Source organism: Tiliqua scincoides, chromosome 1 (genome assembly GCF_035046505.1).
Source record: "Tiliqua scincoides isolate rTilSci1 chromosome 1, rTilSci1.hap2, whole genome shotgun sequence".
In the NCBI taxonomy this organism is placed as follows: domain Eukaryota; kingdom Metazoa; phylum Chordata; class Lepidosauria; order Squamata; family Scincidae; genus Tiliqua; species Tiliqua scincoides.
This window is the reverse complement of record NC_089821.1, coordinates 17079257-17105676: the sequence shown is the minus strand read 5'-3', so window position 1 is coordinate 17105676 and position 26420 is coordinate 17079257. Positions and strand designations below refer to the sequence as shown.

The window sequence follows — 26420 nt, the reverse complement described above, 5'->3', positions numbered from 1 at the left end:
TCGTCTATGTGTTTTGAGATCCTATCTTTGATGAGGCATTCCACCATCTTACCCGGTATGGATGTTAGGCTGACCGGCCTATAGTTTCCCGGGTCCCCCCTCTTTCCCTTTTTAAAAATAGGCGTGACATTTGCTATCCTCCAATCTACTGGCACCGTGGCCGTTTTGAGGGACAAGTTGCATACCTTAGTCAAGAGATCTGCAACTTCATTCTTCAATTCCTTAATAACCCTTGGGTGGATGCCATCAGGGCCCGGTGACTTATTGATCTTTAATTTATCAATGAGGTCTGAAACATCTTCTCTTTTAACCTCTATCTGACTTAACTCCTCGGTTAGGAGGGGCCGTTCAGGCAGCGGTATCTGCCCGAGGTCTTCTGCCGTGAAGACAGATGCAAAGAACTCATTTAATTTCTCTGCCATCTCTAAGTCTCCTTTTATCTCCCCTTTCCCTCCCTCACCATCCAGAGGGCCAACCGCTTCTCCGGCGGGTTTCCTGCTTCTAACATATTTGAAGAAGCTTTTATTATTCCCCTTAATGTTGCTGGCCATGCGTTCCTCATAGTCTCGCTTGGCCTCCCCTATCACCTTCTTACATTTCTTTTGCCACAGTTTATGTTCCTTTTTATTCTCTTCATTAGGGCAAGACTTCCATTTACGGAAGGAAGCTTCCTTGCCCTTCACAGCCTCTCTAACTTGGCTGGTTAGCCATGCGGGCACCCTCCTGGATTTAGTGGAACCCTTCTTTCTTTGCGGTATACACCTCTGCTGGGCCTCTATTACTGTTGTTTTAAGCAGCCTCCATGCACTCTGGAGAGACTGGACTCTTTTTACCCTCCCTTTCAACCTCCTTCTAACCAGCCTTCTCATTTGAGGGAAGTCCGCCCGTCGGAAGTCAAGGGTTTTTGTTAGAGATTTGCCTGGTATTCTTCCCCCAACGTGCACGTCAAAACGGATCGCAGCATGATCACTGTTCCCCAATGGCTCAGTAACGTTTACATCTCTAACCAGGTCCTGCGTACCGCACAAAATTAAATCCAGAGTCACCTGTCCTCTGGTGGGCTCCGTGACTAGCTGATCTAAGCCACAGTCATTTAGCACGTCAAGAAATCCGGTTTCCTTATCGTGACCAGAACACAAATTGACCCAGTCAATATGAGGATAATTGAAGTCCCCCATGATTACAACCCTGTCCCTCCTTGTCACCTCCCTGATCTGTTTCCTCATTTCAAGGTCCCCATCAGATTTCTGGTCTGGAGGACGATAGCACGCCCCCAGTATTACATCGCTGCACAAGCCTGGTAATTTAACCCACAGAGATTCTACGGTGGAGTCGGACCCACCTTCAATCTCTACTTTGCTGGATTCTATCCCTTCCTTAACATAAAGGGCCACCCCACCTCCAACACGCCCCTGCCTGTCCCTCCTGTAGAGTTTATAGCCCGGGATTGCGGTATCCCACTGATTCTCCGCATTCCACCAGGTTTCCGTTATGCCCACTATGTCAATATTTTCCCTTGTCACCAGACATTCCAGTTCTCCCACCTTTGCTCGTAGACTTCGGGCATTCACATAAAAGCATTTATACACGGAATGCCCCAGGATGGGCTGCTTATTCGCTCCTTTGTCCCCGCATCCTCTCATTGTGCCAAACCGTCTATCACATCCCATCACCCTACCTTTCCCAATTTCTTCTCCTACCCTGCCTTTGTCTTGTTGTTCTCTAACCTCCCCATCCTCATCCCATAGGGATGAGGAGTCCCGAACTGGATGCCCCTCGGCTCCTGTCGGCCTTCCCCCAGGGATCAGTTTAAAAGCTGCTCTGCCACCTTTTTAATGTTATGCGCCAGCAGTCTGGTTCCATTCTGGTTCAAATGGAGCCCGTCCCTCTTGTACAGGCCCCGCTTGTCCCAAAACGTTCCCCAGTGCCTAACGAATCTAAACCCCTCCTCCCTACGCCACCGTCTCATCCACGCATTGAGACCCCTGATCTCCGCCTGCCTAGCTGGCCCTGCGCGTGGATCAGGTAGCACTTCAGAGAACGCTACCTTTGAGGTCCTGGCTTTCAGCTTCCTGCCTAAAAGCCTAAATTTGGCCTCCAGGACCTCCCAGCTACACTTGCCCACGTCGTTGGTGCCGACATGCACCACAGCCGCTACCTCTCCCCCAGCACTGTCTACTAGCCTGTCTAGACGAGAAGTGATGTCCGCAACCTTCGCACCAGGCAGGCAAGTCACCATGTGGTCCTCACATCCGTCGCAAACCCCCCTCTCTATGTTTCTAATAATCGAATCCCCCACTACAAGAAGCTCCCAACCCCCGTCCCGCCGAGGAGTATCCTGAGTGCGCTCGGATACGGGCCCATCCCCTGGAGAAGGGATCCCCCCTACGGGATTGTTTCCCTCCTCTCCAGGATGACGTTCTCCAGTCCCGAGACTTCCCACCCGGGCAGCCGAGGAGCTGCACGCCTGAGGTTGGGACGAAGCCTGATCGTCCCCAGAAGTCTCCCCACGGTCCTCCTCTGGCTGCCTGCGCTTCTCCAGGTCGGCCACCAAGGCTTCAAGGGAGCGGACGCGTTCCCTGAGAGCCTGGAGCTCCTTGCACCGAGGACACACCCATGACTTATGCCCCAGAGGCATATAATCATACATGTGGCACTCGATGCAGAACACTGGATAGCCCCCACCCTGCTGCTGGCTATCTGACTGCATAGCTTTTTTGTTGTTGTTGTTGTTGTTGTTTTATTTAGGGGTCCTTTTAAAAACCGTACACTGGATAGCAGCCCTTTTCTCTAGGGAAGAGGAAGGGCAGTGTATGGGGCCCTGGCCTCCTTGCCCTGCTGCTGAACTCGCCCAGATGCTAAACTCTTGTGCCTTACCTGGCACTTAGTTCCCGAGGCACTGGGTTCCCAGAGGCCACACGCGTCTGCAGAGAGCCTCACGCGATGGCCCGCCTAGCTTTATACTCCTGGCTGGCTCCTCCCCCCTCCTTCCTTCCTGATTGAAAGGGGGCTGGCCTTCCCAGGTGAGTTTACAAAAGCTCAGGAAGGCAAATGGCTGCTGATGGGCTTGACCTACTCTGCAGGCTCCTGAATGGACTGCTTGGATTAGCCTAATGGGGCTCTTAATGGGTTGGGAATTGGCCCTTCCTAGGTCCTTTCCCTCCTAGTTCTGTTCTCTTAGGCTGGACTGTTTTTGTAACCTCAAGCTAGTTTTTATTTGGGTTTGTTTAATTATTTATTGCTCTCTAGATCCTGTGTCCCAATTTACTGACCTGTTTAGGTTATGTTCTAACTTAGATTAAGTTTAACCTGGGTTAAGTATAGGTTTAATTTAAACAAGTAGAAAAACCTGCTTTCCACTTTATCCTCCTCCCTTCCTTCGATTAGGTGCTACCTTAGGTGCAGCTAACTTTCAACTTTGATTTAAATGCCTGACCCTTGGGCTCTTACTCACGAGTAGGACCCTGCTCCTACTCATGAGTAGCCCTATGTACCTCCCTTAGGTGCTAACTTTCAATTTTGATTTAAGGTTGCTTTAAAGGTAAGGTTAAGGTTAGAAGACAGGGAGTTAGAAAGACAAAGCGTTAGAATGAGTACACTTACCTCCTCCTCCTGCTCCTCCTCCTCTCCTTCTCCAAAACTCAGAGGTCTCCTTGCCTTCTCCTCACCCAGATGCTAAACTCTTGTGCCTTACCTGGCACTTAGTTCCCGAGGCACTTGCTTCCCAGAGGCCACACGCATCTGCAAACTTGATCTTCCATAACTCAGTAAGGGCCCAATCCTATCCAGTTTTCCAGTGCCAGTGCTACTGTGCCTATGAGGTGTGCACTGTTTCCTGTGTTGGGGGTGTAGTCACAGAGGCCTCCTTAAGGTTTGGGAACATTTGTTCCCTTACCCCAGGGCTGCATTGCAGTTGCTGGAAAGTTGGGTAGGATTGGGCTGTTGGTTGTTAACAGATCAGTTGCCAGTTAACAAGATCAGTTGTCATTGTCAATAGGTATTTCTCCTAAAGAATCTTAAAATCTTGTCTAACCCTGTAACATGCTAGTCTTTCATTTCAAATGTAAAACCAACTTTTTGAATGAAAACAAGTCTTCTGAAATTAAAAAAAACAACTTTTTTTCAACAGATACATTTTAGTTAGTAAGCCTACAGTATGGACAGACAAACTGCGAGAACAGTTTTTGGAAGGGTTTCGGTCTTTCCTGAGAATTCTGACTTGCATGCAGGTATGGTATGTTTTTGGCTTATAACTAATTTGAATTAAGAAAATCTAGCACTTTAAAAATAGCTTGATTGTATTTGTGTTCTTAAGAAGCTAATTGACTTTTTGATGACTGACTGGGTTGGTATGCTCCAAAATGGAATATACAATGTTATTGTTTTGTATTAATAATCGGAATCATGAATATTCTACTTAGATTTTTAAGAGACTGTTATTTTCTGTTGACCATAAATTAATTTTAGTTAGCAAAGGTGAGTTTCACAAGTGAGTGTAATTATGTATTATATGTTGGGATAACAGTAAAACACATCCTGACCATAATTATATTTTTAATGGACCCCTGATCTATGATGGTAATTCATTCTGGCGACACCACTTTGTGTATTGTGAAAATACTGTAGTGTGATCCCAACAATGCATTTTTTTTGTTAATTTGTTCTAAGACTTTGAAAGTTGAAGTTTTTGCCACAGAACTAACAGCCCAAACCTGCGCTCCCATGTTATGCAGCTGCGGCAGCATCGAAAATGGCTGCCTTTGCAGCCAGCATGCCCACGGCAGCTGCAGGTGGCACCTTGGGAGAAGGGGACTTTTGTCCCCTTCTCCTGGGTAAGGGAAGTAGCCCTGTAATGGGGCTACTCGATTCACTGCCGACAGTGAGGGAAGAGCGTTCGTGTAGGACACCGAGCCCCACATGAATGCTCTGGATCCAGTAAAGCGGAGTTCCCTTGCCTCCCTCTCTCCCTGCTTCCTCCCCCCGGCATGCCTCCTCCCCACCCTCTCCCCACCTCCCCCTCCCCAGAATGCCTTCTCCCTGCCTCCCCCCCACCCCTGCTTATCTTACTGCAGCTTGGCGGTCCATGTTGGCCAGCGCTGGGCTAGCATGGGTGCTGGCCCGGCATTAGGCCTCGCAAATGTGCTTTACGGTACGTTTGCAACAGTGCGTCGAGCCCAGGTTTGGGCTCTAAGTTATTTCCCTCTCTTAAAGGTGTCAATTTACACAATGTAATTATAAAACACAGATTACAAGGCTGTATCCTTCCCCCAATGCACATAGCCACAATGTTAAAAACACTGCTGCTGCCTGAGTCACTACCTCAGTGACTATAAGCCTCACTACCTCAGGCTTATGCTTGCCTCTGCATTCACATTGGCTGTATCCTTCCCTCCAATACACATAGCAATGATGTTAAAAGCACTGCTGTTGGCTGAGATGCTATCAAACACTTTCGCATAGCTGCAAATTCTGAGCTCATTGTAACGTGAATAGCTAATTGTATAACAAATCTTGTTTTACTGTGGACAGTCTGCTGTAAAGTGATTTGATCACAAAGCAAACCTATTGTTATTCAGTTGGAGTTTGACCTTAGCATTTCTTAGAACAAACTGAATATAGTTAATTTAGATCTTAATTTGTTAAAATATTTTAAAACTCTTACGTGTGGGAAATGTCATTACAGGGAATGGAGGAAATAAGAAGGCAAATTGGTCAGCACATTGAGGTGGATCCTGACTGGAAAGCAGCCATAGCTATCCAGATGCAGTTGAAAAATATTCTCTTGATGTTCCAGGAATGGTGTGCCTGTGATGTAAGCTCTTTCAGTAACATTGCAATATTGTATTAAAGAAAACAACAACTTGACTATGGAATGATATAAAACACATAGAGGTTTGTTCCTGGCAATTCCTTCTCCCCTCACCGTGAATGACCTGACTGTTCATCTTTAACCCTTGAATATGTTTCCCTCCATAACTCTTAATGAAGTAACATAACAAAAATAATGCTTTGTTAAATTTAGTTATTACTTAAAAGGCTATATGGAAGTCTTCGTTCAGCAGAAAACCAATTTTAAAAAATGTGTCTGTTGCATAGAGCTGTTATTATGCTTGGATACCGTATACACAGTAGTAGTTACTTTACAAGCTATAGATACTGAGTTTGGATGTTGACATCCAAAGGTGACATCCAAGGTGAAAAAGTTTTAAAAATGTTGTCTTCTAAGTGTTTTTATTGGAATCTTGTCTCCTCATTTGTTTATAATCCACTGTAGAAGGCTGAAAAATGACTTACATACATAAGACCTTTATTGGCATAGATAATTACAGAACACCAAACACACACACACAAAATAAAATAAAACAATCATAATCATTCAATACCCCCTCCCCCCATAATATAGCAGAAGACCCAGAATTCCGTCCTGCCGGTATCCCAGAAACAAAGTTGGCAACCTTGTCAAGAGAGTCAGTTTCCTCTATAGAAAGAAGGGTTTGTAATTTAAATGAATCCTCCCAGCCCTGCATTTTGTTCAGCAGTGGAGCCAGATAGTTCTTACGAAGGGTGTCATGCAGTGGGCAATAAAAAAATATATGATGTAATGTCTCCACACAATTCCTGTCACAGGTACATCTTCCTTCTGAGTAGGGAATGCCACTAAACCTGCCTGCTAGCAGAGCTGATGGAAATGCATTGCATCTCGCAAGGGAGAATGCTCTGCGAGCCTGCGGGCACTGCAGATGATAAAAGAAAGAAGCCAGCTTCCCAAAACTGACTGGGATGTGCAGATAGAGAAGGGAGCAAATGGTGTTAGTTGCACAGAATAGCTCTTGACGTTCAATATCGAGCAAATCTTTCCTTGATAGTCCTGTAGGCTTCGCTTAAACCAATCATATCCAGGCTTGCTGTGTCTAGTCCTATCGATTTAAGCTTGGTGAGTGTGTCCGCAACCTCCATAGGCAGTACTGGATCAGCCAGAAGCTGGTACATTAGCCCATACGGGGCAGCATTGAAGAGGATTGCAAGCCAAAATTTTACTGATCTCAACCAAGCCAACGTTTTGAGTCTGATAAAACCCACTTCAAGACACATAGCAGGGTATGGAACGCATCTGGGAAAACCCAAGATCCTCTGCAGGAAGGAGGCCTGTATGCTCTTAGTTGAACGATTCAAGGCCTTATGCCAGATTGGACAGCCATAAAGAACTTGCAAAAGTACCTTAGCCTTGAATACATCTAAAGCAGGCAGGACATATCTGTTACCTTGGCTAAAAAAAACCCGGGAAATTGCAAGGGATTAGATTTTTGATGCATTTAGGACTGCATTACGATGAGAAACTCACAAATGCTTGTTATGGAAATTAATGCCTGAATATCTGAATGTCTTTACCTGTTCCATTTTGTTGCCCATAAATGACCATTTAAATGCTTTCCCATTGTTTGCAAACACCATGATTTTAGATTTAGAGTAGTTAATCTGTAACTTGTTGGATGTATAATACTCTATAGATTTATTAAGTAGACGTTTTAAGCCAATTCTTGTTCAAGAAATAGAGCGGCATCATCCACATACAGTAATAGTGGCACTAGACAGGACCCAAATATCGGGCAGTGACCATCCACTTCAAGGCCGGGGCTAATCATTCAGGAACAAGTTAAATAGCATGGGAGCCAGAATGCATCCCTGCTTAACCCCTTTGTTTATAGCAATGGGGTGTGTGAGGCTGCCACATGTGAGCATGTGTGTGAGCATTGGGTGTGTGAGGCTCCTGGTATATCTGATTTTACATGATGTGTTGGAGTATAAGATCTTAATTAACATCAATAGTCTTTTATCAATCCTCATGCTGGCTAATTTAGACCAAAGAAGATCTCTATCAATGGAATCAAACGCAGCTCTTAGATCTAGAAAAGCCATGTAGAGTCTTGCCTTGGCTTTCTTAATCTGTTTATGGACTAGGTGAGATAAAATTAAACAGTTATCCATTGTTGATTTGCCCTGACAAAATCCTGATTGCTCAGGATCTAGGATATCCTTAGAGTTGATCCAGGTAAAAAGCTTATTACTTAGGTATTTCGCATAAATTTTGCCTATTACAGAGAGCAAGCTGATAGGCTGGTAATTCGCAGGGAGGTTAGGGTTGCCCTTTTTAAAAACTGGGATGATTTGTTGCCGAGACCCAATCTTTGGGAACTAAGCCAGTTCTATCGATCGTTGTGAAGAGGTTGCAAGCAAGTGAGCCCACCACTCAGGATCACATTTTAAGAGTTCAGGTGGTATTTGGTCTGGTCCGGCAGCTTTCCCTGATATCAATTGATCTATTATCTGTATAATCTCCATGGGCATCACAGGGGGCCAGTTAGGTAGATCAGAAGAAGTAAAATTGGGTTGGGTATCTGTGGATTTGCTCTTATCAAAAAATAATTCTGAAAAATGTTTAATCCACATAGAAGAAGAGATTACAACTGGGTCATACATTTTGGAGCTAAGAGAGCCTGATACCACGGCCCAAAATTGTTATTTTTTTGCTGTATCGCTTGCAACAATTTGATCCATTGAGCATGAGTATACTTCTGCTTTTTATCTAACAGTAAGGCATTCAATTGTTTTTTGTAGAAAAAATATTTAACTGCCTCACATGGAGCGTTAGACTTTCTGAAGGCCAAATAAGTTGCTCTGATCAATGCCTTGAGGCAGGGGTGCTCACACTTTTTTGGCTCGAGAGCTACTTTGAAACCCAGCAGGCCCGGAGATCTACCAGAGTTTTTTTTTACAATGTTCGCGCCATCATAACATATAACATTTATGTGTACAATGTATGTTGGTGTACCTTGAGCCCCACTGAGTATAACAGGACTTACTCCTGAGTAGACATGCCTAGGATTAGGCTGTGAGGCTGCAATCCTAGCCACACTTACCTGGGAGTAAGCCCCATTGAGTACAATGGGCCTTACTCCCGGCGTTTCCTCCCAGAGGCACCTGAAGGGGGGGACTCGGCACTCCGCGATCTACTCATTTTGCCTCGCGATCTACCGGTAGATCACGATCCACCTATTGAGCACCCCTGCCTTGAGGTCTCTGCATTCTTTATCAAACCAGTCCTTTTTATTGGACACACCATGTATAGTACTCCGTGTAGGGTTGGAACCCAGGGTCCTAAGGATGTGATCAATTAGGCTTTCAAATGACTGGATTTGGGCAAAGGGATCAGGCTCCTTCAAAATGCCTGATAATAAATATACTTGTTGACTCCCTAATTAACTGATGGAAATTTAAAGAAAGGGTGTTGTTCACCATGATTTTGCCACTACTCTCTGTGTTTACTTCAACCCCTGGGTGTGCTGGCGTTCTCCCCGAATGTAGATCAAGTACCAGGGTTAGAGGGAAGTGATCACTAATGGTAAGATCCCCGAAGTCAAACACTTTCACAAGTGGTTTCAAAGATATGGACACTAGAGCATAGTCTACGACGCTTGACCCATGAGGGGACATGTATGTAAATTCACCAGCATTGGGGTACTCCTTTAACCCATTAAGCCAGAGCAGATTAGAAATAACGGAAAATCTTGCAAGGGCCAAGCCATTAGCATTGTAATGAGAATCCTTTGACCATCTGTCTAACGTAAAGACATCTGACCATCTGTCTAACATTTTTATTTCTATGTTAGAAAAATGACTTTTTGCACCATAGCCTAATTTGTTTGATAAATTTTGGAGTTGTGTGTCATTAATGTAGTTTTAAAATTGAAAGAGAACATTTAAATAATGCAGTTTATTGAAGAGTCAAATATTTTTAGAAGAGCAAATTGAAAGTGCCAGTTTTAATAGCAGCACTAGAAAGCAAATCTGCATGGAAACATTCACATGTGCTGAATATATATTTGATTGTTCAACATTCATACATGTGTGTCTTGGAGATTTTCCTTGCAATCAGGAAAAATAACTATTAAGAAATGGAAACACACAGTGAATATTATTACGGAATAATTTTTCAGCCTATTTTTAAGTGACGTAATCTTAAAGCTACAGGAACATAATAAATTGTGTTGCCTCTAATCACAGATGTATACATGGGCTATATTAAGAAAAAATGAGCCTATTTTGAACCTAGTTCAATGGTGAAAATACAAAGTATTTTAAAAAACTAAAAGCAATTTGGCAATTTTAGGAAGAGCTTTTGGTGACGGCTTACAAGGAATGCCATGCAGCAGTAATGAGATGTAGTGCAAGTAACTGTTCATGGGACAAAAAAGTGATTCATTTATGCGGTCATACTCTGGAAAGCAAGCGCTTCAAGGTTTCTGCTGATCCAGTCAGTATACATCTACCATTGTCCAGGATGCTTGCTGGTAAGTATCTTGTTGGTTGATATTTTTGTTTGAGAATCCCATTTTCCTTTTTAACTATAGTCAAATTCTGCCTAAATTTGGGAAAAAACTCCAAAGGATTTACTCAACAGCTGATAAGGCATGATATGATCCTTTCTCCAGTCCCTTCCCAGGTGTTGGCCACCTTATTGAACTGTTAACCTTCCCCCTTGTTCTGGAGATGACTCTCTTCAGTTTTGATGCCAGTTTCTGGTTTTTAAAAAGTTCAATTGTTTTACTCTCTAATAACAATAGTGGTCTGATGTGCGAATCCCTGCGTGGTATGTTAAATATACAGGGAGCCCCATATCCTTGGATTCCATATCCGAGGATTCAGTTATCCACAGATTGGGTTTGGGGCCCCCCTGTGCCCCCTCCAGAGATGAGGGGAGTTCTGCCCTCCTTTCCTCCAGAGGGGAGTCGGAGGGCACATTTGTCACCGGCCTCTGCCAGGCTCAGGCTGAGCTTTATAGCTCAAAACACTTGACTTCTGATTTCACAGAGAAACTGGAAGTGATGTTTTTAAGGCCCAGGGAAGCCCTCCAGGATGTTCGCCTGTGTCTGTGCTTTTATCTATCTGCAGGGGGTTCCAGAACAGAACCCCTGCGGTTAAGGGGACATGCCTGTACATATCTAGGTCTGTAATCCTGTACACATTTACCTGGGAATAAGATCCATTGAACATCGTGGGATTGACTTCTTAGTAAACGTGTAGGATTGCACTGTGTTTAAACCATAGCAAATATATTATTTTAGAAGTGCTATGTGTCCTATATAAGCAGTATTGACATATATGGTGACTATTCAAATGCACCTGGTGTATCACTCTTGACTGATATGTCACTTAATGTATTTCCTAGGTCTGCACATACAGCTAAGTAAAACCAGAGTAATCTCCAGACTAGAGGCATTTCTAACTTCTGTAAGTATATCCATTGGGTACCAGCACTGCCAAGTCACAAGTAGTACCAAGTTTCAGAGAGACCTTTAGCAAAGAAGGTCTTTGGCATAGTGGCATGCAAGGCTTCCACCTTTCGATGGTGTCTGGCCACTTAGGAAAGCTTACTGGGTAGTGAACAGTCACCCTTTTTGAGGTAGCAGTGAAGAAATAATATCTATCTACTGCCTGGTTAGCTTTTCTGCGGTGTGGGTTCCCAGTGCGCACACTAGACCTCTGCTTCCCCCTTCCTCAACCTTGTCCAGCAGTCTGGGAAAGCTAAAGATACTTTTCAATATTGCTATTGCCTGCATGGGTAAAGTGCTAAAGAAAGAACACTGGTTGCTGCCTGGCACTGCCCCACCAACTTCCCTGTTGGGCTTACTAGGTGATGGAAGCAGAGGACACTCCTCTCAGCAGCAGCAGCAGCACCATTTTAAATTTCCTGTGTCCTCCCCCCCAACAGTGTCAGAAGACCTGTGTCCTACTTGGCTACTCTCTGTTGCTACCCCTGTTGCTGCAGGACAGTTGTATGTTGTTAATGCACAAATAATTTTATTTATTTTTAAATATTTATATTTACCCTTTTGCAAAACTGTACCCAAGACAGCTTAAGTCATTAAAACCAATACTTAAAAAATACAGCTTAAATATTCAGTCATAACAGTAACAGCAACAAAGGGCAAACTCAAAGTATCCCAACAGAGAAGCAGAATATTGATCTTCAACTGCAAAGCCCTGCTGTAAACTGTTCTTGGTTACAAGGTGTAAAGACAGAGGAGGCAAAAAAGTGTGCATGTGCGCGCCCCTCTATCTTTCTCTAGCCACTTCAGAAATGTAGTGAGGTAGCAGCAATGCAAACCTTTTCAAGTGGTCAAAGTTTACCTGCTGTGTCTATGGGTCTTGCATTTGTTTTTCCACTCAGCTGGCTAAGTATTCAAATTCTTCTTTCCTCCATCACTAATGGGTAATACTGACTTGTTTTAATCAGTCAGGAATATCGTTTTGGAATTTCTTTTAATAGTAGAAAAAAGATTTTCTGTGACTGAATTATGTAGAATGTTAGCTGTCTTAACATCATTTTTTTCTACTTTTAGGAAGAATTTCAAGTGCAGTTGCTAATAGAATATCCCTTGCGTTGTTTAGTATTGGTTGCTCAGGTTGCTGCAGAAATGTGGAGAAGAAATGGACTATCTTTGATTAGCCAGGTACTCTCCAAAGTATAATATCAGTATTTGCCCTCAAGTCAGTGCTGTACTGCAGTGGTTCTCACACTTTTAGCACCGGGACCCACTTTTTAGAATGAGAATTTGTCGGGGCCCACCGGAAGTGATGTCATGACCAGAAGTGACATCATCAAGCAGGGAAATTTTTAACAATCCTAGGCTGTAATCCTACCCACACTTACCCAGGAGTAAAAAGCATAAACATCGTAGCCTATTCAAAGTACAGATCTGTCACATTTCCCCAAATGCAGTCACATACCATGGTAGCATCAAGTCTAATGTATTAAAAATAAAATATTAAAATGAATGGGGACCCGCCTGAAATTGGCTCGCGACCCACCTAGTGGGTCCCGACCCACAGTTTGAGAAACACTGCTATACTGTATTACCCACAGAGGCCAAGTTATCAGTAGGCTTACTTCAAACAGGCTTGTTTGTTATTAAATTATTTATATTCTATCTTTTCCTTTCCAATAGGGAGGTGCCCAAGAAAGCAATGAATTCTCTTAAAATGAATAAAAACAACAAAATCAAGCAAAACAATAAAACAACTAAAAGCTGAGCAATAAAAAGCCGCAAAACAACATATCACAAGGCAGCAGGGAAAGCATTGCAGTCACACTCCCCCCAACCCAAAGCAAACAAAATTCCAGAAGCTAAATAGAATAAGTGGGTCAGTAATCACTGTTGGACTGCAGGCAATGAGGAGGCCAATTTGCTCTCTAATAGCTGGCAGTTCCATATACAGGGCACCACCACAGACCTATATTTCTGCTGGCTTAGTGGGGTAAAACCAATTGTAGAGTCTCAAAATGCGCAGTGGTACAGTAAGATGAAGGAACACATATAAATTCCAAATCAGGACTTGTATTGTATATGAAAGATAATTGCAAATGGATATTTGTGTAAAATCAAATGGTAAGATTATTCTCTTTTCCTAAACAATACTGGTGTATACTTTGTGGTGGTGTATTCATCCATGTTTTCCAAATATAAGAACTGTGATATGAAGTTTGTATAAAGTAGCCAGGAGAAGCTGCAAACCAACTAACTAGATTTTCTAGCTGATAATATAGGAACAGTTGAGCTGAGTATTTTTTTTATAATTTAAAGGTGCATGTTCCTCCAAAGACCAATGCATTATTAGATTGCACAATCCTAGTGATACATTTTAATTTTTTTATTATAATCCCTGAGAATCGCAAGTAGTCATCCATTCATACAGTGACCAAACTGAAATTTATTCAACTACAGAAAGATGGCTATATAATATGCCCTAGGACCCACTGTACATCTAGACCTGCATAATGTATGAAGGCTCAACTCTGAACTTGATTCATGAACATTTAAGGACATAGTCCTAACCAACTTTCTAGCACTGGCATAGCTGTGCCAGTGGGGCATGTGCTGCATCCTGTAGTTGGGGGGCAGTCATGGATGCCTTCTCAAGGTAGAGCAATGTTTGCTCCCTTACCTTGGAATTGCATTGCCCTTATGTCGGTGCTGGAAAGTTGGTTAGGATTACGGCCTTAGAGTGTGTTTCTTGTCTTTCAGATGTTTTATTATCAAGATGTTAAATGTAGACAAGAAATGTATGACAAAGATATAATCCTGCTTCAGGTGAGCATCTTTGAATTTCTTGGGTCATCCAGTTACCACAGTGCTTTGTGTAACCTTGATTATTCTTTAATACTATTTTATGTGGGTGTATTTGATAGATTGGAGCAGCATACATGGATCCAAACAGTTTCCTCTTGCTGGTACTCCATCGGTATGAACTGCTTGATGCCTTTAAGAAGATTATGCCAACCAAAGATCAGGTAAATAGTTCTGTCATTTTCATCGTGGAAAACAACAACATGGCATTTTCATGATTATGTCTTTTTTCAATGTAATTGTAATGATTTGCTAAAAGCATGAACCACAGAATTCTACTTGGAGGGTCATTAGGCTGCTACATCAGTAGCAAATTTTTATATCATAGAGGCTTTCTTTACCACTGTTTGCTACTTTACAAGCTCAGTCATGTAAAAAACTATTCCTGGATCCAATCTTTTTAACTGATTTTTCTATTCATCAATATATAGACATGGATCAGCTTAAGGTTCTCTGTAGGATTTCATTTAACCTCAGATGTGGTGTTTTCATGTAACTATATTGTCCCAAGAATTTGATTTGTTACTTCTAATTATTCATTTAAATTCTACAGGATTTGAATAAACAATGCAATACAGTAATAGAAGAGATGCTTCAAGTTCTTATCTACATTGTGGGTAAGAAAAGTTTTCTTATATTATGCATGAAGTCTGGTTTTTGTTGTTGATTTTTAGGGATCCTCTTTCCTTGTGTACCCAATCACCTTACAAATTAGTTTGTGGTTTTTTGCTATAGGTACTTGCTACTGACCATAGGTTTAGTGGCAGATCAATTTCATATTTTCATTACGCATTTGTGCATCTCAGTTTGGAGAGCTGAGGGTGATTTTGATGTGTTTAAGAACAGATACTATGGCTAGGTTCTTGACTACTCAAATACTTAATATCTGGAATAGGTTTGCTTAATGTAACACTGCACATTTATAGGATATCTAATTTTGATTAATTCCAAATTATATTAAATACACATTGTTATGTGGTTCAGTATCCTCTTCTACCTATACCAGCTGTGTTCCAACTGGTTCTGGAAAAGTGACTTTGCTTTGCAGCTTAGTGTGTCACTGCCATCAGCTACTTGAGATAGGTGATTGTGTGTGTGTGTGTGTGTGTGTGTGTGTGTGTGTGTGTGTGTGTGTGTGTGTGTGTGTGTGTGTGTGTTCGTTCAAGGAATGGCCTTGGGTGTGCTTTTGGTGTGGCCATCTCAGCTCATACATGCTGTTCCTCCTTGTGAAAAGTTGTTTCTGGTGGTGGCTGAGGGTAGTGGCAGCACTGCACTGCTGGGTACAGTGAGGGGACTAGAACTTCTGGAGGTGATTGATGCTGCAGTCGCAGATGGAATGTGTGTGTTGTTTATTTAAACATATAGCCACAGTATCCATTCAGCTCTAAAGGAAAAATACACATTTACTTGTATGCTTGCTATGTTGTAAATGCACTGTGCAAGGTACTGTGAGAGCCAGGGTACACTGTGATAGCCAGGATGGTGTAGTGGTTTGGGAGGTAGACCTGGAAGATCCAGGTTCAAATCCCCCCTCGGCCAGGAAGCTTCCTGGGGGGCCAGTCACTTTCTCTCAGCCTCACCTACCTCATAGGGTTGTTGTGAGGAAAAAAGGAGGGGAGCAGTTGTGTACACCACCCTGAGCTCTTTGGAGGAAGGGTGGTATAAAAATGTGATAAATAAATGATAAATAATACTACTTCGGGTAATGCATGGTGCTCTTTTTAATTGATATATTCATCCAGTACTGGAGTTTTCAAAATTTGCTTGGGCCCAACAAAGTTCAATACGTTCAACTGACAGTTCTCTCTAAGCAGGGCAAAATCAAGGGAGGATTGGAAAAATGTGAATATGGAATTGCTCAACAGGACCCAAAAGGAACAAAAAAGTCTACAAAGAAGTAAATTGGCCCATTGACACCAGTACAATAATGGATATGTAATGTGGTTTCTGATGTTAAACTAGTTAGGAAGAATGGGTTTGGTGCACTCAGCTTCATTATCTGCTCCAGCAATCACTGTGGTAGAGCTCAGAGACTTCCTCATTCTTCTTTTGTAGTGTTCTGTGCTGCCTGTAGAGAATAGGTCTTCTCTAATGAATTTTCAATTTTTGCAGTATGGCTTCTTGAATGTGTGCAATATGCATGCCACTGTATGGTGTTCATACTTTATTCCTTGTTGTTTTCCCTGTCAGGAGAAAGATATGTACCAGGTGTCAGTGATGTGACAAGAGATGAAGTTATTAAGAGAGAGATTACGCATCTGCTCTGCATTGAACCAATGGCTCACAGCGCTATTGCAAAATCTTTACCAAAGGATGTGAGTGCTTTGTTTTCTTTGCTTCCTTCTTCTTTTGGTTTCCTCTTACTACTTTGCATTTCTTCAGGCGGAAATGTTTGACCCAGTCCTGAAGTTCCTTGTTGCACAGGCAATCTCAGTAATGCTTACACTTCCCCATGCACTGAATATTGAGGCCAGTTCCACATTGCCATCATAACTGTAAATATGGAATTGCTGTTTGAATTGTTGCTACATTATTGACATAAATGACAAACACTTGCATATGGCTTTTGCTGAATATGTAAAGGTGTGCTTAGCTTCTGATATCTAAATTAGTTTATTTGCTTTAATTTACTACTTTTGAATGAATATGTTTTGTTCCTAGTAACTGGCGTGTGAAATGTTTCTAACAGGAAAACAGTGAGACTGGTTTGGAGAGGGTCATCCACACTGTGGCCATATTCAAGTAAGCTTCCCCCCCCCACCCCAATTAGTCATTGAAAGATATAGGAATGGAATATGTTGCTATGCAGAAAACTTGCCAATTGAACAAGTTTCATAGAAAGTAAGAGTTTGTGTTTAAATAGTGAGGGTTACCCATTTACTTGGACGCCAAAGTATTTGCTGTTGCAATAGTTTTTCAGAAAGTATACCTTTAGGGGGACCCTTTTCTGCATCAGCTTGTCTGTTTAGAACCCCTGCGAGCCCACCCTGTGTGATGCAGAGGAATCTGTGGCATACGCTAGGGCAGGGGTGTCCAAAGTTTTTGGCAGGAGGGCCACATCAGCTCTCTGACACTGTGTCGGGGGCTGTGGAAAAAAGAATTAATTTACATTTAAAATTTGAATAAATTTACATAAGTTTACATAAATGAATATATTAAAGATGAACTTATATGAATGAACAAAGGTCTTGCAATAGCTCAAGGCCTATAAAAGGCCTTGCACAAAGCAAGGCCAGCCTTTCCTTTGCTGCCACTGCTGCATCACAGATGTGAAACAGCAAGCTGTGGAGGGAGCCCTCATCCCACAGCTCACATGAGAGGTCAAACAGTCACCCTCATGCTGAGAGCAGTTGTGTCGGGCCAGTGTGGGCTGCAACAAATTTCTGGAAGGCCAGAGGCTCATTGGAGACTAGAGGCTCCCTGAGGGCCGCATTGAGAGGCCTCGAGGGCCGCATGTGGCCCCAGGGCCAGGGTTTGGGCACCCCTGCTCTAGGGCAAGCAGCACGTTTTACCTGATTATATTTCATTGTTCTGTGTACTGTGCCCTGCCCTGTTGTGAATTTCACAGGAAATTCAATAGTAGTGGGCAAGTTGTCTTTCAAGGAAGATCATCCACCATGGATCATCTTTGCATTATGGAACGCCTCATAAATGTGTGAATAATCTGAAAATGTTGACAAATGGCATTTGTAAAAAACCTGAAGGTTTACTCTTGTTAGATGTAATAAAATCCATGTCAGAAAAATCATATCTTGTGGCACATTAAGAAAAATGAATTCTGAATGCTAATTTTTACAATTCACTTCTTTGTGAACTAGTTGTTGAAAAGTGGTATATAAATATTTGTGATGATGTTGACAATTGTCTCCTGCTCAAAGATAATTGATATATGAGAAAAGGTGTCTCCATAAATTTGCAGGCCTTGGACATTTAAAAGAAGCACTTTGCCTTTGGGATTGGAAACTAGTGTAGATGAACCAAGATGACAGAGTAGTATGTTAACTAACTCTCCTATGAGAAACTTCTTTATTACGTGCAAGAAACAGTGATTCAGTCCTTTTGGGCTTTGAAATCTTTTAAGTACTGTATCTGGTAATGCTGTAACACTTCAATTACTATATGTTGCAAAAAGCTCACGTTTTGTTCCCTTCAATGCTTTTACTGAAAATACTTGTATCATTTATTTATTTTAAATATGCTGATCTGATTATGATAACTTCTTTAATTTAAGAAAACCAGGCGTATCAGGCCATGGAGTTTATGAACTGAAGGATCAGTGCCTCAAAGAGTTCAATATGTTCTTTTACCATTATACCAAGACTCAGCACAGCAAGGTAAGAAAAAACAAATGCTGTTTTTTTTTGCCTGGGCCCCTACGTACATGTCAATCCTAGCCTGGAAAATTCTATCTTGGTTTGCTTCTTTTGGGGAAGGTAGTCAGTTCACATTGGATTCCAAGGCCTTCTACTGCTCTCCCTTCACACAAGTGTGAGAAAACTCACGCTTCCTCTGAATTCTTATGTTACTAACCAGTCATCTAGTTTCTTCCTTTGATTTCTGAAGCATCCTTGAGGAGAAAGAAGCTCCACTTATTCAGTTTGCTGTCCTTCAGCATTTGATACTTTGTTCAGTCATCCTCCTTTCAAACCCTTTTGGTAGCAAATTCCTATGTTATAGAGAGCAGTGAATTCCTATGATAGAGAGCAGCATTCTGAAAGAAAAGGATAGGGAAGGGAAAGTCAATTTTATTGTCAGTTATATTTACTTTATTTGACACCTGCACATCCCTTAGAAATGTCGCTTTATTTGTGTTCTAGTTCCCCTCTCCCCCAGTCTAGCATCATCTCCCAAGTGCCATGAGAGTGTTCCTGTGATATGATTTTGATGAAGTGTGTTTTCTAGGTTTATGTCTCTTTTTCTTCACATCTAAGTTCTGCGTCCAATGTGCATTCACTTAGGAAACTTCTCATTTAAAAAAAGTTATAAGAGTAAATTGGTTGACTGTTCTTACAGGCAGAACACACACAAAAGAAGAGAAGAGTGCAAGAAAACAGAGATGAAGGTAACAGGTTGGAATGAGTGATAAAAGAAATGCAGGGGAATTAATGTATTTATTGTACAGAATATTTTACTAAAAGCAACTCTGGTTCAGAGATTTTCATCATTTTGCACAGTACTTTATAAAGAAGTAGCTCCCTGACCAACAAGGTTCACACTTTAAAAATAACTGAGAATGCTCAGAGACTGATATAATAACATTTGGGAGATCTGGTATATCTCCCAGATTCTGTTACTGACGTAGCCTTCGGCACAAAATCCACTCTGCATCTCCCACACTCCAGCTTGCCCTCGCTGGACTATATACTGGCTATAGCCAATCAGAGCGTACTAAAAGTGCAAAGTCACTCTGATGGCATATGGGGTGACTCACCAGGTGACAGTCACCTGGTATGCATCACCAGATGTTGCATCATCTCCTCCCATGATGCTGTGCGCAGTCAGGCCAAGACTTCAGGGCCTGACACTATCCAGCCTGCAAATTACCTGCAGGCCCGGGGATGATCCCATAATAGAGACAGTCTGTTTCCCCCCAAAAAACTACAGGTCTGAAGAGGATCTGAAGATCTTTATCCGGAGAGATAAGATCTTTCCATGGTGCAGGTACCAGAGATTTTGAAAGCCCGACCGGGGGGGGGGAGCTTTCTTCTCGGAAACCTAATAGCCAGGGACAGTATTGGGGGAGGTGCAGTGTCTGCAATCAAGCTGCTGGCTCCGTGCTAAGATACCATATGGAAGAAAAAGCATGAAGCGTAAAGTTTAAGTTGGAAATTTAAGATAAGTATGTGTTAATATTGTCCCCGACTTTGATTGACTGATTTGGCTAAAAGCCCTGGATACACTGAGGGTGTTAATGAGAAACTTTTTAAGGATGTTGAAAGTGCTCTTTATCTCTGTAGTGGAATAAATCGGTTGTAGATTATAATTATAAATATAATTTGGTGTGTGGACTAAAATCCAAAATTACTTGTGGACATAATTTTTATTAGACTTGAAAGAGTTGTCTCCTTGAGACTGTTTCTTTTGTTTTGTTTTTCTCCATTAATCACACTGTTATCTGTAAGAAAAATTTGAAAAATGCTTGACTGAAAAAACATGTGGTGGAAGTAAGGAGAATAATACGCTGTGGACATCTTGTGGATTAGAGAGAAATTGCAAGATGGAGCCTGTTCCAGATATTTGGACTCAAATGATCCTCAAAAATTTGGAAAAATTGCTCACAATGAGAAGACAGCAGTTGCGTTGGTCCTTGCAGATTCAAGCCAGTTTAAAGACTCTCTCTCAACAGATAGATGTGTGCAAGGAGCAGTTGGAAGATGTGAAGAAAACAGAAGATAAACAGAAAGAGAAAGCGGAAAAGATGATGGTGAGGGATGAAGTCATCATCAGAAGAGTGGATGCAGAAATTAGAAGAGTGGAAAATCAACAGGATCTAGAGGGGACTATGATGGAGATTGAAATAGAGAAGATGGACAGAGTAACATGGGTGTGCAAAATACAAAATTTGTTGAACAAGAAGAAGAAAACATATCCCAGTTAATTGGAAGAATGAACATACCTTATACAAGAAAGTGTGGGCTTATTGGATTCTGTTATGGAGATAAATAAAGATATTACAGGAGAAAAAATGGAAAGAAAAAGAAACCTGAGGGTTAACCTGAGGGTTAAAGAAAATTGGAGGATTTTATTTAGTTAATAACTGGTTTAAATTTACTTAAAAAATAAATATATACGAAATTGATATATATGAATTAGAATGAATGAGAAAAAATAGCTGGAAATGTTAGCGTGTGGATGAATTGTTTTATAGGTGGTTATTATGTTAAAGAAAAAAATGTAATCAGATTGGAGAATTAGATTGGAGAATGGTAAAGAACATATTATAAGAGATTGTTGGTTTTATTATAATTTGGAAATTAGATTGTTATTATTTGATATTAATGAGTAATTGAACTAGTTGAGATGATAAAAAGTGAATATTTAGAAAAGATATAGGAAATTAGGAAAAATATTATATTTGATATAAGAAATATATAAATGAGTAGAAGAGTTAGAAGTAGATGGAAGAATTGTTTTATATGTTATACTTTGGTAATTAGATTATTTTGTTTTAATATTAATGAGTAATTGAAGTAAGTTTATGTTTGATAGAAAGTGAAAATTTAAAAAATATAGTACAGGGCATTAGGGAAAATTTAGTATATATTATATAAATAAATGGATAAACTAATAAGAGGCAGAAGTAGATGAGTAGTAGATTAGGAGATATAGTATGATTAATAAGTAATGGTATATGGTATTTAGCACTCCTAAATGTATGTTATATGTTTGTACGTCTGTGTGTGTTAATTATAAATAAATAAATAAATAAATAAAAACAGAAATGGTGCAGTTTTGTTGCACCAAGGTAGGAAACCCAATTTTTAGTATTTAAAAACCTTTAAATAGGGACTCGACTGCGGTGAGCCAAATCCATGGATGCTAGAGATCAGCGGGATCCAAGGGATCTGAGGTCATACTGTATATAGTGTCAGCATGCCATTCTGGTAGGTAGAGGACAAAGATTCCTACTTCCTTTACCTGTTTCCAGTAGGAACTATGGAAACTTGCAGAAGTTTCAGCTCCACGTCATTGCTTAGCATATGCAGTTTGTGCAAATATGAAATTTAGCATAAAAGCTAGGAGTATAGCTTGTGGCTAATACCCTCTTGGAAGAACTATAAGGTCCCTGGTTCTGTCTCTAAGCAGTAAAGCAGTTCTCACCTATCCCCAATAGCTGAATATGTGAATCCATGTTCTTCTTGCTTTCATTATTTATTATGTCATGAGAAAAGTAGTAGTAATTCACCTATATTTGTCTACTCTTTTAGCACTGCCGCCACCTCCTCCTCCTGAATTCAGTGCTGCTTTCAGAAATGTGGTGAAAATTCTGAACTCTGATATCATGATGCATATTCTTAGAACAGTCTTGCAAAGAGCACTAGAGCTGGAAAGCCATTTATGGACTGAAGTGATGATCCAGATGGTATGCTTGCCATTTGTTTTCCTCTAGGATTTCTGTTATGACCATATGTATGTATGTGTGTGTGTTTTGCAGTGTTTCACCTTCAGTGCCTTCAGGGTTTTCCTGTTTATATGATGGCATAGTAAAGTGTTGAACATGCCTCATATATGTCCTTGCATTTAGTTTTCCTAACACATCATAGTAGTAAACAAGGTAACTGCTAAACTGTAAGTTAGTGAATTAGTTAAAATCAATTAGTGAATTAGTTAGTTAAAATTGCTGTACAGTTTTTAACTATCTGTTTACTGTTGTCTAAGCAGTTGTTCAGTTCATGTCTGCTGTTTGTATCGGGACCGAACTTTACAGGATGGGGGAACAATGATCAGATATCCTTGCCTATTTTCTCTTACTCAGATTAAGCTGTGGGGACAGCCAAATTGCTTGAGCAGCAGTGTCAAAAAGAGGTGTTTAAATACAATTTTCCTCATCTTGAAAGTGCACATCTGAACATAACTGAGTATAACAGGACTTACTCCTGAGTAGATATGCCTAGGATTAGGCTGTGAGGCTGCAATCCTAGCCACACTTACCTGGGAGTAAGCCCCATTGAGTACAATGGGCCTTACTCCCGGCGTTTCCTCCCAGAGGCACCTGAAGGGGGGGGTCAGCACTCCGCGATCTACTCATTTTGCCTCGCGATCTACCAGTAGATCGCGATCCACCTATTGAGCACCCCTGCCCTAGAGCAACCTTATCTCTTGCCTATCAGCATTGTTACTTGTGATACGTCACATACGTATGCATTATTAAACTTAATGCAGAGTAAATGGAGAAGGAATGCATAAGCATTTACAGTAGTTATCTGTAAAATATTGGTGACTGTAAATCTATGTATGAGACGATGCTCTATTTAGCAGTGGCAACATTACAGAAAAACAACATTTCAGTACAACAGGATATAAAGCAGGCTTACAAGGTCATTTCTAAATAAAAATAGGAATGGGCAGAAATATGTGGAAAAGCCAATCATTAATGACTGTCATTGTGGCAATTTTTTGAAATACAATTGTTGGTTACTGATTGGGTTCAAAAGAATAACAATACCCATTTGTGTGCGCTCTCTCCCTCCCTCCTCCCATTTTGGGGACCAATTAGGTCTGTGCCTAGTTGGGTTTCACAATGCATGCTGCTCATTGGACAGAGGAAAATATATTTTAACCACCCTATTCAAAATGAATCTCTTTAAAAATGTCTCTTTCTGAATAATGGGACTTGCATCTCTTTTGTCAGTATTCTGGCACTTCCTACATTCTACTTGACTTTGAGGGAAGCTCATAGCAATATAGGAACACCTCAACATACATGAATTTGCTTGCTGGCTGCATCAGGGAACTGTCTTTAGGTTACTATCAAGTGCTGGGCATCCAAGTGATGTCAAACAATTTTTCTTCTGTAGTTCCAGCATGGGTCAGTCACTGCAGCTGGGAAGCTCCTCCTTTTCATAATCAGACAGTGTAGCAAATGCTATTTTGCTTTGGGAAGCACCCATGGCTTAGAGCCTTGTTGCTTGATGGAGTACAAGGAGCAGAGGCACTCTGAGGGTTGAGGGAAGGAACTGGAGCAGCAAGGGGTTAGAGAGGCAGAAAAGGAGGAGACTTTGATGCAGAATGCATCACGGTGATGCATTCTGATGCAGATGCAGTCTGATGCAGAATGAGACAAGTTTCAAATGTGGATGCAGGGGGGAAGCTGGAAGCTGGAATAGAGATCTGGTCCAGCCCCCTGTCAGCCTTTTTATTCACTCTTGAAGCAATACAGTTTACTAACGGTCAAAGATTGCACTAGCTGCAACTAGCTGGCTCTAGCTGACCACAACACATTCCATAGACTGAGATAAAAAGCGCATCTCTAAAACGCTATCCATCCTGTTTATGGTTAGGCAAGGAACAAGGCTGCGGTTTCAGAGTTTGCTCTGAAAGTAGAACAGGTTTGCCTGTTGTTGTTGCCAGTGTTCACTAAGCCTTTATGTGCTTCTGCACTAATCACTACAAGACAGGGTCACATGCAGTCGGACACCAACAGGAGGGATTCGCTTCCATCCCTCAGAGTGACCCTGCCAAGCCTTGACAGCCATGTGTTCTTCTTTCCTTTTCATATCTTAGCTAGGTCAGTGAACTTCAGTGGCTGCATCTTTGGAAGATCTCTCCCAGTGCTCCCTTTTGTGGCTCCAGTGCCTTCCTTGGGCAACACCCCAGTTAGGGGCGAAAAGGGTTATCTCTTACTTGAACTTAGCCTACTCAAATCCAGTATTTTCCTACATTCCGCTGAGGGATAAGAAAGTTTGATAGCTCTGAGGACACAGTGGCAAAAGTGCACAGGGACAGTGTCCAAGTGTCCAATTAGGACAAGCCTGGAGAAAAGTCTCAATGAATTTGCAGCAGGAACTCTTGCTTGCTCCCCCCCCCCCAGTGCTCGCAAGGATGATGCCAAACTCAATTCCTGCACTTTTTTTGTAAGCCGCTAACATCCACTGCCTCTTGCCCTAGCAAGAGCTTCCAAGTATCCAGATGATTCTGAGGTGATGAGTTTCTCTCCCTATGCACACAAAAAAGAAAGGAGAAGAATGTGCAGGATGGCTTCTGGGGGTGGCAGTCTACCTAATGTGTGTCTCTTTCTCTCTGAGACCAGTAAGGAAGGGATTTGGAGTGCTTCACTCCCTATTTAGGTTCCTTTTTCATTCCTGTTCTACAGCATTGGGGTACAGATCAATTCAGAATCTGGATTCCGCTTTCCCTAATTTAGCAGCACTGTCTTGTGATAAAACTAATGCAAAATTTTTAATCTGGGCTCAGCAACTAGTTTCTAAGAAAGGTCAAAGCTTTACCAATTCCAGAACCACATAAAAAGAGGAATTATAGGTAAGCTCAAGTTTCCCCATTCTCTTTAATGCCAGTCATGACCAACATGGGAAGGACTGTTCCTCTTGCTATCCAGAGGTGTTTCATTATAGCAAGCTAAGAGATAAACATGTATATGTATGGCAATATATTCTGCTTGCCTACCTTTCTGTAGGTACTTCATCTCCTGGCTTTGGGATTATTGGAAGAAAAGCAGCAGTTAGAGAAAATTCCAGAGGAAGACGTGACCTTTGACTTTTATCACAAAGCATCAAGTAAGTGTCCCTTCTTATAAAAGCAGAATCTTCCTGCTAATCCTTTTACAGCCCACTCCTAATTAACTTTCCAGTGCCAATGCAGCCATGCCAACAGGGCAGGCGCTGCATCCTGTGGTGGCAAGGGCAGTCACAGAGGCCCCTTTATGGGAAGGGAAGGTTTATTCCCTTACCTCAGGGCTGCATTGTAGCTGGAAAATTGGTTAGGATTGGACTTGTTAGTAAAATATTAAGTTGTTGCTCTAGGATTTGAAATCCAGTACAGTGGTGCCTTGCAAGACGAATGCCTCGCACACCGAAAAACTCTCAAGACGAAAGCGTTTTTGCGATTTTTCTGGTGACTCGCAAGACGAATTTTCTATGGCCGTGCTTCCTAAGATGAATTTTTCTATGGCCGTGCTTCGCAAGACGAATTTTTAAAATTAAAAAGTTGAAGATTTGTGCTTGAAATTTTTGAAATCCTCTGTACAGTATGTATGCCTTTAAAGAGCACTTAATAAACACTTTGTAAACCAAATTTGACTTTGTTCTGACTTTTTTTGCCCATAGGAACGCATTAATTAAATTTCAATGCATTCCTATGGGAAACCGCGCTTCACAAGATGAAATTTTCGCAAGACGAAACGACTTGCGGAACAAATTAATTTCGTCTTGCGAGGCACCACTGTATAATATAGGGCTGAGGTATTCAATCTGTGCGTTTGTACGGAGTACGGAGGTGCTGCATCTCATCAGCACAGGGCATGCTTCTGGCAGGCTTCAAACCGGGAGGGAAGAGTAAGTACAGGCAGTGCAGCGCTTTCCTCTGCTCCTAGTGGGGGTGCGTGGGGTGAAAATGCCCCAGCCTGCATCCCTCCGTCTTGCCTGGGGGAACAGGGGTGGCATCTGCATGCTGGGTGTATGTGTGTGAGCATCCCCCATCTACTTTGGGGTGAGTTGTAATCTTGCTGTATGTGGCTGCAATCCTTTCCACACTTTCCTGGGAGTAAGCACAATTGAC

At 41.8% G+C, this 26420-nt stretch overlaps 1 protein-coding gene across 4 annotated transcripts in view; it reads left to right on the top strand.

Annotated features, from left to right (window-relative positions):
* Nucleotides 1-26420, top strand: part of UBR1 (ubiquitin protein ligase E3 component n-recognin 1) — a 97242-nt gene that overhangs the window by 39631 nt on the left and 31191 nt on the right. For all 4 annotated transcript variants that reach the window (XM_066631190.1, XM_066631174.1, XM_066631167.1 and 1 more), the window contains 14 exons: nt 4130-4229; nt 5684-5812; nt 10169-10349; nt 11228-11289; nt 12402-12512; nt 14085-14150; nt 14249-14350; nt 14740-14803; nt 16377-16501; nt 16876-16928; nt 18418-18520; nt 19200-19248; nt 22115-22269; nt 25321-25420. In XM_066631190.1, the coding sequence (XP_066487287.1) occupies nt 4130-4229; nt 5684-5812; nt 10169-10349; nt 11228-11289; nt 12402-12512; nt 14085-14150; nt 14249-14350; nt 14740-14803; nt 16377-16501; nt 16876-16928; nt 18418-18520; nt 19200-19248; nt 22115-22269; nt 25321-25420 (1400 nt within the window). The remainder of the gene's footprint in view (nt 1-4129; nt 4230-5683; nt 5813-10168; nt 10350-11227; nt 11290-12401; nt 12513-14084; nt 14151-14248; nt 14351-14739; nt 14804-16376; nt 16502-16875; nt 16929-18417; nt 18521-19199; nt 19249-22114; nt 22270-25320; nt 25421-26420) is intronic.